This window comes from Lichenostomus cassidix, chromosome 2 (genome assembly GCF_008360975.1).
Source record: "Lichenostomus cassidix isolate B80296 chromosome 2, HeHo_3.0, whole genome shotgun sequence".
NCBI lineage: Eukaryota > Metazoa > Chordata > Aves > Passeriformes > Meliphagidae > Lichenostomus > Lichenostomus cassidix.
The window spans coordinates 118,003,397-118,015,442 of record NC_139482.1 but is presented as its reverse complement, the minus strand read 5'-3'; the positions used below and the strand labels follow the sequence as shown (position 1 = coordinate 118,015,442).

The 12,046-nt window shown below is 36.5% G+C and overlaps 1 protein-coding gene across 1 annotated transcript in view; it reads right to left on the bottom strand.

The window, feature by feature from the left end:
• The window catches only part of PREX2 (phosphatidylinositol-3,4,5-trisphosphate dependent Rac exchange factor 2), a 168,623-nt gene that overhangs the window by 16,587 nt on the left and 139,990 nt on the right, over window positions 1-12,046 (bottom strand). Inside the window, exon 37 of the mRNA XM_085052989.1 lies at window positions 10,388-10,578. Within this exon, the coding sequence (XP_084909115.1) occupies window positions 10,388-10,578 (191 nt within the window). The remainder of the gene's footprint in view (window positions 1-10,387; window positions 10,579-12,046) is intronic.

Genomic DNA, 12,046 nt, shown 5'->3' with positions numbered 1-12,046 from the left:
ACAGTCATCTTGCTGAGCAGAAGATCTGTAGGAGGAAAAATGTGTCTGTACTTATTTCCTCACTGAAAAAAAACCAAAACCCTGACACATTTTAAATACTGCTTAAGTTAATTTCTGGACTGCAAAAAAGTTTCACAGAAGTGAGTGTAGAAGATACTAAATTTGATCTGCAACTTTATTAATGGCCTTTCATTAAAAATTTATAAGCTGAGTGATTTTCCTTGGTAATGAGATCATTTTCATTCCCCATTTTCTTGTATACACTGACCTGGGAGTTAACTTGAGGCAAAAGTGTATTGATCTTTTCTGTTATGTGTTTGATTAAGGTGTAAGATAGCTAAATATTAGATTAGAAATTCTAAATACTGTGGTTTTGTCTTGTGTTTGAAAGGTGAAATATTGTAGAAAATACATGCTCATAATATTTGCCAGCACCAAAAATATAAACACCCAACCTTCAAGGCCAGACCCCAATGGAGGCTTTGTTCTACTGACAATGGAAAAAAGCAAAAGTATCCGAAACGTAGTTTGACAGGCATAATCTAAACCAAACAAAATGGGCAAAAATTTTCTCAGTAGGTATAATACGTGTTAATGGCCTCAAAGTACAGCTCTCAAGCAAGCAGTTCCTGAGCCAGGTTTCCCATAAATCCCATCTTCCTGGAACCCTTAAGAGTGAAAGAACTGAAAAATTATATTCTGCATGCATGAACCAAAACTAACAAAAGAACCTTCTAAATGAAGGTCATCTTGAAGAATTAAGTGCAATTTTGTGATTGAAAAAGACTGCCAAGCTGCTCCCTATCCAAAACCTGATGAAATGGCTGGCAATCATGGACATTATGAGGCCTCTACACTTGGACAATGCCAACCATGATTCAGAAATAAGGCTGCCAAATGTGTAGATAAAGACATAACCAGAGTGGGAAAATGAGAGACAGAGCAAAATAGCATAATAAAGATTTCTTTAAGAGGCTGCTATGGAGGCAGGCAACAACTACAGTGCAGTCCTGACACATATATGCTAAAACTGAAGATCTCACTTAAAATAAGAATAGCAATTCTAAGGATAATATTTTAAACATATCCTAAGAACTTAGTAGCAAAAAACTCACAGTGACAGCAGTGATGATGTTAATTATTATCATACCTCTTCAACAGAACATTTTACGTTTGAGGTGAAGTCCTGCAGTAATGCTTGCCAGCCACATCCACTTTCTCTTTTAAAAAAACTTCTTATTCATTAAGGGACGTTAAAAATTGTTAAAATAGCATCAGTGAACTGATTGCATTTGAATATACAGTTTCATTAGAGCTGCAATTTAATAGCACCAGATTTTGTATACCTCCTATGGCATGTTAAAGGTCTGATGAATGGCAGAGTTAAATGTAAATTACAGGTTACGGCTTTTGTCCTGCAATTATGAAATAAGGTTACTACTTTCTGAATAAAAAACCAACAACACTCAAATAGTTTCATTTTAGTTGAACACTAGATCAGTGAGATGGCATCTGCTAATAAACCTGATCATATAAACCTTCCATGAGACTATGATGAAGTGACTCACATTTATCTACATGCTGGTGCTTTCTCCCAGCTCATCAAATGGTTTTTTAATTAGTACATATCCCTTTTCACAAATCAAACTGCCCTGGACACCAGCTGCGAAGGAAAAAATGCACACTCAAAACATCAGATGGTAACATGGAAAAGTTGTAACTGGAAGTACCTCAGCAATAGGGCTGCCAAGCATGGAGAGATCAAGCAAATGCAAATTTAAACTGAAGTAACATCTAAACTTTTATTAAACAATATGAAATCTGGTTATTCCTCATATTTTAATACTCTTCTGGTGGCCTAAGCAAAGTTCAATATCAAGGATTGTCAAATATGTGCAGTATGTAATAATCCACTTTTCTCCCGCATTCTGAGAGCTGAAAAGCAGATGGGATTAAAGTTTACAAAGCAATCTGGAAGCAGTTCTGACCTCTGAAAGTATCTGGTCATTTGGATGCAATCAGCCCAGACAAGCCAAACAAGGAAAATATTTGGGGAAAAACCTTCATAATATTCTTTTATGGGAAGCGTAAAGCCCAAATCCATAGATTTTACAGTGTAAACAAATAAAAATCTGTTCTGCCTGACTCTCTTCCTCCCACCCTTTTTTTTTATGCCAGAAAAACAAAAGACCCAAACTCATCATTTCAGAATTTATGTCATTTAGAATGACAAATTCCCTGCCTTGACAGATTACAGCAGCAAGGCAAAGACATTTGGATTTCCCAGGACAACTGGGCTGAGAATTCCTCATTTCATCCATTTGGTTTCCAAGAAACAGAAGGGGCTGCAGCTGCTCCCAGCTCCTGCCTGCTATCCCCAGTCTCCCATCAGTCATGACAGTATTGATGTGAAGATTAAACACAAACTTTCAAACAACTTCTGGATCAAACCATTCTGAACATGCCTGAAAAAGTAAGATTAAATAATTTTCTATCACCAATAGTCCATTTGTTTCTGACTGGAAGTGATTTTCACTAAAGGGCTGCAAATCGGCTGGACAGGTGCACATCTATACTGAAACATTGAGTTGTAAAATACAAATACAGACTGAAATTTTCTGAGAAATTTATTATTTCACAACAGTTTGTCTAATGTCACTTGAAAGCAAAAAATAATTAGAGTTTATGTTCACTACCTACAGAGGTGCCACACAGCAAAGTGTGTATCTGTGGTATCAGAGTAAAAAGAATCTAAATCATCCAATTCATTCTTGGGTTTTAATTAGGCTTTCAGCCATTCTACATTCAAAGATGCACCAAAACATCACTTAGAAAAATGCCCTGGGTAGAAAAGATGAGGTGAAACAAATTGGTTTAGTAGTTACCATGGTCAGAGATGTCAAAATGAATGATGTTCTATAGGAATAGGAAAAAATATGAAAAGGATGCATGTATGCTTAGTCTAATTAAAATCTAAAGCTTCTACTCAACATGTAATTTAATGTCATTATTATTATTTTAATTACTTTTCTACCTGTACATCAGAAGGTAATCATACCTACATTTGACCACCTTTTAGACTAACTACACTGTAAGTATTCATTTTTTTTTCTGCTGTCATTTAAATTAATGTGTATAGAAAAAATATAATTTAAATCAGTGCATGAAGCAATTAAAAACTTAGTGTTAAAGTAAATCACTTTGGGGTAAACATTTTTTGGGGCATTTGTCTATAATTAATACTGATGGCTGGGTAATACACATTGATTCTGATGAGCAACCCAAAGAAGAAAATAGACAAAATAAAATTAAAAAGGAGGAAAAATGTTGTTCAGGACTATAAGAAATAGGTGTATGAAGTATAGGCAGGCCTAATTCAAGACTCTCCCACAAGTTAAACTCTTCTCATCGTGGGAATATGTCTCCATGCAAGTGAAAGCTTGCATTCTCTGTGCCCATATACTGAAACTTTGCTGAACAGAATTTCTTTTCAACAGAGGTAAGTTGGGCCAGCCAGTAAGTATTTGAGAGAAAATTAGCATGAAGTTCATACATTAAACTACAAAACTGTATTTCACAATTACAGTAAACTCTACTGGAGTTCAGGACTTAGGTTGAGTCCCTTCATGAATCTTTGTGAAGCTGAGATGTTGCCAGTTGGGAAAGACCACTACTTTAAAATCAGTGTTGGATGAAACCCATCCACTGAAGACTAGTCAAACATATAGAAAGCCTATTATGCACATTATTATGCACATGAAGTATATTCATTCCACTCTGAATCAAAAACAACACTTGGAAAAGTAACTATCTGTGGAACATATACCATCACCACAAAGACTGGGCTTGTGCAGTCCATGGTAAAGGGATTTTTTGCCTTTCATCCATTAAGCATCAGCATGCAGGGGTTTTGTTCACAAAAGACACCATTGTGATTACATAGTTGTGCAAACCTCAAAATAAAGGTATCCCAACTCCCTTATTAGGCACACATCCACCATCCTATGACAGGATAATCAAACCCAGCTCTACCAGATATTTTCAGACACAAACTACCAACAGATTTCTGACTTGCTGAAGTAGATGGAAGGAATTTATCAAGCTAGAGAATCATCCTGGGGATTAGTCATATTTCAGACCTATCCTTGGTTCATGAATTCTTTTTGAGGTTACAAACATATTTTTATCATGGGTATTTGGTTCAATATTAGTAATTTTTAATCATGAAGTATGAAACTCAACAGAGGTAATGTTGATTTTTTTTTTCTGTAGATTAAAAGATTGTTGCCATCCAATCTATTTCCAGAAATAAATGTAACTATTCTACCTCTTTAAAACAGAGATTTTCAAAGAAAAATTAAGAAGAAAAAAAAAAGCATTTCTTTTCACCGCACATCATCTGTCAGTGTTAAAAAACTGCAGGGAGCATCTTTTCACAATCATTTTTCCTGTAAGATCTTATCACCTCTAATCAGCTGGAAATGTTGCAAGGAAGCACTTTCACTATTAAATATTCTTTGTTTGATGAAAGAACAGCATTTCCAAAAATCTGAAGTATTCCATGCCTCTTATTAACTCCTTTTCAGTCATACTTGCAAAAACAAACAAACAAAATCTAAAGTCATCTGAATCTCCAGCTTTGGCCATTATCTCTCATTCTGTGCAGAAAGTCTTTCCATTAAAGGCTTCTTCCTCTGTAAGCAGGCAAGTAAATCTGGTAGAAAATTGCAATTTACTTCCCATCTTTTAATAATTCCAGCTATTACCTCTCTTCATGCTAAAAATTAAGGAAGTTTTGGTTAAGTTTTCAATTTCAGATTGTTTGAGAGCTCCTATTTTATTTTTATTGTAATGTAGAAGATTTTGCATGAAAAACACAAGTTTCAAAGACCTGGACTGCAGATAAGACAACAGTGCAGGAGCTGGAGCACGAATGGATGATTCTATAGAGCACAGCGATAGCGTTGTGTGTCAAACCTGCTATTAAATATCCATAATGTAAAAGTCTCTCACCAAAGAGAAAAAAAACCCAAACTTAAAAAATAAAAACTTGAAAAAAAACTTGAAAAAAAAACCACCTTGAAATCCGTACTAGTAATGACTTAGATCCGTCTTATCTGTCTCACTGCATTTTATGCACTTCTCTGCATTTTCAGATTGCATTTGAAACAAAATAGGTTTTTTCAGAATTTAAAGCATGCAAGAGAACAGTAAGACTATAGTCCATCCAGTGTATGTATTAGATATACTAGAGATGACGAAGCAAAAATGTACCAGATTGCCTATGAAAGGCAAATATAGATCAAAATAAAACAATTACTACTGGGGGAACAATCTATTTGTGCTAAATGTCTTGCTTATTTTGTTTTAAGAGAAATTCTCATGTATTTAAAAATTATTTAACTATTTTTAAGTCATAATCAGCACAGGGTGTAATGCTCTATTGTCCTAAATTATTTTACAAAAAGAGAAGTTTGTTTATGTCTCAATGGGTATGGTATCACAAAAATACACTAATTGTAGACAGACATAACAGAACTTCCATTTAAAAAATAGAAGAGAATCTTGACTAAATGGGAAGGCATCAGGACTAAAAGCCCAGTTGAGACCAGATGGCTGGAGAAGGGTATGGATTAGTTTTTCAGGCTATGCTGACCTGTCTCCTCAAAGTAGTCCCATCGATCCCCGAAAGCTTTCTTCCTGCAGAGTTGATAGCCTAAACACAGCTGCAAAACTCCAAGGATTTTCTTTGCAGCATGCACTCACTGAGCTCAGAACTAAATCCTTACAGAAAAATTCCTAAATCTCAAAGGAAGAATTCCTGTGATAGAATGTCAAAAATACAAATGCAGAGTACCTATTTTTCACCTTGTTTCATTTGATTCACAGAAAGGCAGCTGGCCATGATGGACAGCTTATGGTGCTACTCTGCTTTGCAATGTGGAAGATGAAGCAGGTTTAGCTGGATTGCAGGATCACTGCCAGCTACAGGAGACAGCATAATCAACCCTTGGCAAAACCTGCCTCATCATTCAGCCAAGTGTCTGCCAGCCAGAACCCCACTGCTTGAAGGATGGTTACACTAAGGAGAGAATTTCTGGAGGGGAAATTAAAATTCAGAAAAGAAAATAAGACTGTGATTTTTCTGGGGTTCATCAAGATTATAGAAGATTTTTCTCTTGATCCTCCAGGAAATGCAAAAATTTAAATAAACTTGGGATTTGTTTCATTTGGATGCTTTGAATTATTCCTTTGAGCCTGTAAGGCCTATGGTCCCTGAACAGACTTCTGCAGCTGCTGCACCTAATTTCATTTTGGCACAGAAAGAGGCTAGGACATGTCTGTGCAGTGCAGTCTTGCTCTTCTCCCTCAAGCAGGAGCTAGCATCATGATTCAATAAAATTTAAAAGTGCCTTTCATCACCTACATTTGTACAGACTGATTGCAACTTCAAACAGAACGACTACAAGTAAAGAAAGCAGAGTGTTGTTTACAGGGTGACAGCTGGCTAGCAAGCAGAAATATAATTATGAATGACAAAAAAAAGGGAAAATAGAAATGCAAACTATTGATTTCTTGAACTAATTTAGAGCTCCGTTCTTCTTGTTGATCAACACGGCATGGTCTCTTATGATAATCCAAGGGGAGATTTGTAGAATTCACACATCACTTAGGACAGTGAAGGTTAAAGGGACTTATTTCCTCCCATCCTTGGTTTTCTGGTACTCAAAATGTATTTGAAAAGAACTGCTGTCTGAAATAGATATAGGATTGCAGGCTGCAATGTAAATTGGTAAACATATTGTCATAATAAAAATCAAAGCAGAGCAATCACCAGCAATTCAAAATCCCCAGCATTATCTTGGATATAGGGATGAAAGTCTGAACTCTGTCAAGCTGTTTTAGCCTAGTGCAGCGTAAAAAGCAATTTAATATGGATCACAGAAAAGTCAGAAACCAAGACACTGCTGATCCAGAGATCAGCAATCACTGTCAAAGCAGACAAAGCTGCTGTTTCATAGTTCTTGGCCTCTTCTGCATTGGCCTGTCACCCAGAGCGTCCCTCACAAGCACTCTGGGACTTGCTTCTGGTTAGTAGGAGCAGTGGCAGAATCTCCCCCCTGGCCCTGTCAATCCATGACACCTAAGCTGAGACAACCCAAAAAGGGCTTTCCAGTCAGTTCAGTAAGAGATGGATAAATTGAGTGAGGGAAGGTATATATATAGATAGTTTAAATTCTATTAAATGTATCTAAACTTTGACAGATTAATGCCTTGCTCAGCTCCCACTCCCCATGAACAAAAGAGAGATGATGATGAGTAGAGCACCCTGTACTCTTCCACAGACTCTCACACATTCGCTCCCTTAAAGACCAATCATAGAAACTGGGCTAAAATAAGGGCTTTTAAATAGACAGTACTGGGGAACTTTGCTCCAAGTTGATTATTCTTCATCTTTAAGCTGGAAAGACTGACAAATGAGTAGATTTTCAAAGTTTAATCTGCAAGGACAATTCACATCTTTCCTCCATCTGTTTATCTAGTAGCATGTGTAGACAACACCAGTTTTCAAGTAATTTAATATCCATGGCCAAGCGTTAAAATACAGTCAGGAGTCATTGATCTGGGCCTACAAAATGTGAAGTGCTGCAACTGATTGCAGTCATTGACTTCACAGTATTTTGTTTCTAAGAACACAGAAAGCCAGATACACTTCTGAATACAACCAGAGATAAATATCCCCTCTAACTGCAGATCAGTAGCCTGAACTCTAAAGAACTGGCTGACAAGCTGAGGAGCACTAGGTTGCAACATTACCTTTCCTGATTAGATACTACTCCAACAAACAGAGGAATTCAGCCTACAAGATTGCAGATCTAAAGCAAAATCATCTATGTCTATGGGACTGGATCACATCCAGCATCTTACTCTTTCCTCTTCTGTCCTCCTCACAGGATTTCACATTGCTGCAAGACTGTTTCACTCTGAGAGCAGCAAGGCGAGTAGGTCCACAAAAACACTGCAGAATTTAGCACTAGAAATGCTGGGCACAAAATTCAATGAGCAAACCTACTAGCTGGAAACAAAGCAAGCTTTCTATCTGGACAAAGGCAGTTTCAGAATGCCAAAAAGCAAAGCCCACATAGTACTAGACTGTAGAGAGGTGGCCTAGGGAGACCAGAAAGAGAAAACAGTACATGAAGTGACTTTATATGACTCCAAATGCTAAGAATAAACTTCTTCATCCATCCAGTTTGCATGAGTAACAGTAATTTCAGGAAACTTGTTTAAAAACATTCTCAGCATTGACCACTTCAAAAAATAAGAGCAAATTAATCCCTTATAGTTTCTAAATAAATGAGTTTTCTTCTGAACTTCTGGGTACAAACTCCTGAGTACCTATAAAATTTTTCAAGTAATCCATTCCTTTTTGCTAGAGGGCCTATCTTGAAATATCTCTGATAATGCCAAGAGTTGATGTTTCCTTCTCTGAACAGATGGTAGCCACAAAAGCAGTATTAATGAACAAATGAAGTAACAGTATCTTGTACCAAAACTCAAATGGACTCACTGTAAAGTAGAACTAGTCATGCTTTAGAGAAAAGCATCTTGCACCTGTACTTTATGTAAACAGATGATGATGAATCCTTTAACATCTAGACAGAAACCCACACATAACACTTTTAAATCCCATTCCCATGTTCATGATATAGTCTTTAAAATCAGTATGCAGGTTTTCTAATTTTTGTGAGTTTTAAATACATTTAAATAGACATTTAAGAGTTTATACCTTTGAATTAGCCCAAGTTTTGAGCAGAAATTTGAAAACTAATCTATTTTCATCTTAGAACAGCTCAGATTTAAGCAAACCACAGCTTATTCAGTCATCAAATTATTCAGAATAATTTGTGACCCACTGCAGGCTAATAGTTTATTTGGGCTATTAAAGTTGTTCTGACTTTAGTCATAAACTATCAGAATCTTTGGCAAAAATACACTGACAAATTCATGAAATGGTGATCAAACACAGAGGCAGTCTTTTTCAGCTTTGTAAGAAACCATCAGAATTATGCCTGAAGTCTTTTTTGATCTCATAAGATATGAAACTGAAAGCAAGACAAAGAAAAAAGTTGGATAGCTTCATGGTCTTTTGAAACAACAGTGTCATGACAGCCCATGCTACGTAGCATTTCCATCTTTATCTGATATCATGACCAGTGTTATATAACAAAGCTTTTCCCTGGTATTCCCTAAAATCAATGTTATGTACACTTGTATCACTGATAGAGAGTAATATAAATTGTTGTAAACTGTCAAATGGCAAACACTGACTTTATAAAACTTTATTGTGTTGTCTGTGTATGGAGCTTTTCCTTTTTTTCATGACTGATAATCTGCATTGCAGCTTATATTGCAATTGCCTTTTTTCTTCTCCTCTCCTCAAAACTCTTTTGAAGAAAGGATATTACTTAAAATGAGGAGAAAGTAATGCCCATTCTAGCATAAGGTATTGGTAACCAAGTCTGCTAAAATAAGGACTTGCATAGATCAGAAACTAAGCAGCAAACAAACCTGATCTAGAGTTTGAAAATCTTACAAAAAGAGCAGATTTTTACCATCAGATTATTTGTTATGTTAGTTTTTTTGTTTGTTGGGTTTTTTTTCCCCTTTCCAATTGTAGCCTTTGCTTTTTTGTTACAATGTACCAAAAATTATAAACTGCCCAGCTGGAGCATAAATATATTGCTGCCTGGCCTGTAACAAATATGATTAGGTACTAGAGGGCTCTGTGATGACATATATGTATTTGTCTATTAATATCTCTTAGGGTTGATGAAGTTGCGTTGGTTATAGCTCGTTCTGGTTTTTGGTATTTTATCAAACACATCAATGTTCTACAGGCTGAACCTCTCATTATCATAAGGTATACTTGCAAAAATGCATGTGTCTTATGTTTCATCCCTTTTCCTTGAAACAAGTTCAACTATTTTTTCCCCTACCATATAAAGTAAATATAGGGTATTTACTTGTATAAAGTCAATACAAATTTCAGCATTTTTTGCCTGTATTAAGAGTTCAATATAGTAGTTATTATTAATCTATGCAATATTGCTTTTTCTACTTTAGTAATTAAGATTTCTGCCTTTTACTGATTCAAATGAGCAGCAATCTCATTAGACCTGCACAAACAAAAAAAAAATCATACTGTTCATTTCTGTCAGTCACTGAAAATACAATTCGAGAATTTCACCACAAATCATTCAAGTGTGTTTGCTATTTCATGTAAGATATTTAGCTCAAGATCCATCTCTAAAAGAGCAGCAGTCTCCAATCTTCAATGATAGAACGACTGACTGCAACAAAAGGAGAAAAAAAATGGTCATACCGGTGAACTCCGCTGTTGCACATGATGATGTGACAAGCTCCAAGTCTGCTGCAGAGCTCAGATGCCACCGAAAGCAATCCCACTCCAGAAGCACTGCACGCAGTGTAGGCACAGGCAGCTGTGCGCTTGGATCGGATAAAGGACCCTATGAGCCGGTAAAGCTCATCCAAGCAATTGAGAGGCCTCATCAGCTGCAACAGAGGAAGAGAGAGATTGAAATACTTGCTCCTGAGAGTACATGAAATACTCTAAAAGAGTATTCATCATAGATGCAGGTAGAACAACAGGTCTAGCTGAGAAAGCCAAAGCCAAATTCCACAACATAAATACAAAACACAAAGTCTTCTGTTACATGACCTATGACAACTTGCTACAGCTTTTCAATTCTTCCCATCACTGTTTCACTCCCAGTCCTGCTTATGGAAGTGTTTTTCACTTCAATAGACTCAACTGACCCATGAGTGCCGTATCCATTATTGGACTGGGAAAAGAAGGGAAGCCATGAAGAGGCAATCTACAGCCACACATATATTCAGGAATATACTGACTCAATTAATTGGCTTGCTGAGAAAATCAGCTTACAATTATGACAACACTGTCGTTTATTTATCAAATATCTAGTTCCTAATTCTGATTAACAACATTAAAAAAAGATTAACATACATGACAAAAGACATACTACAAAGCAACAACAGTTAACTTTGTAGCAGGACTTAAAATAACCCCAGCATTATTGTATTAAAAATTAGTGATCCACCTAGTAAAGAAGGCAGCTTTCAAGCGCAAGGCTTCCGTCAGAAGAAGAACCTTCAAAAGTGGTCTAGCAATGAAAACCAGTATCTCATGGTGCTTTTTGTAAATGAGATGTTCACAATACAAATTTGCAGACCACATAATTTCAAATTCCCACTTCTCTTTATTCCACAAACACTTAAAGATTCCAACAAACAAGCCCCCATGCTACTCAAAGAATTAATCTTTTAAAAGACAGATTAATTCTCTAAAGATGGTTATACCTAGTTAGAGAAGTGGCAGCCTCATGTGCTCCTATGATAGTTACATCATTGAAAAGCATAGAGGTCAAGTAAATCAGCTATAACAAACAGCATGTTTAAAAGTGAGTGCAAACAGATTTAACTTGGTTTAGGGACTACTGGTTTACCTTGTATCCATTTAAATTAATTTTAGGTGGTGTAATTTACTAATGCAGAGCTATGGACAGTAAAGTGAGAGGCACAGCCAAAAATGGATCATGCACTCTTTACTTGCTCCAGTTGTAAAATAAATGCATTAGCTTAACCTAGCTTCCCTTGGTCAGATGTTGATTATGAGATGCTTTTCTCTTGCCCTTAAAATTTTCACTGAAATAGCTACGGAGTAGGTTTAGGTTTAGGGGTAACAAGTACTACCCTCATGGTTAAACATCCCCTGCTGCACCTGTGACTGCTAGGCAAGTTGCTGACTCCCCAGGGAAGGAGTGAAAAATGTCCTCCTTCCCTCCCATGCAGTCCTACAAGCATCCAAGAAACAGGAACTACTCATCTGTTAACACCGATGCTGGATGATACTGACATAAAATTTTAGTCTGTCACAGGGCTCAGCTGATGAGCGCTATTATTTCTCAAGCCACAGTAGCTCAATCACTTCTGAAGCCAGTGT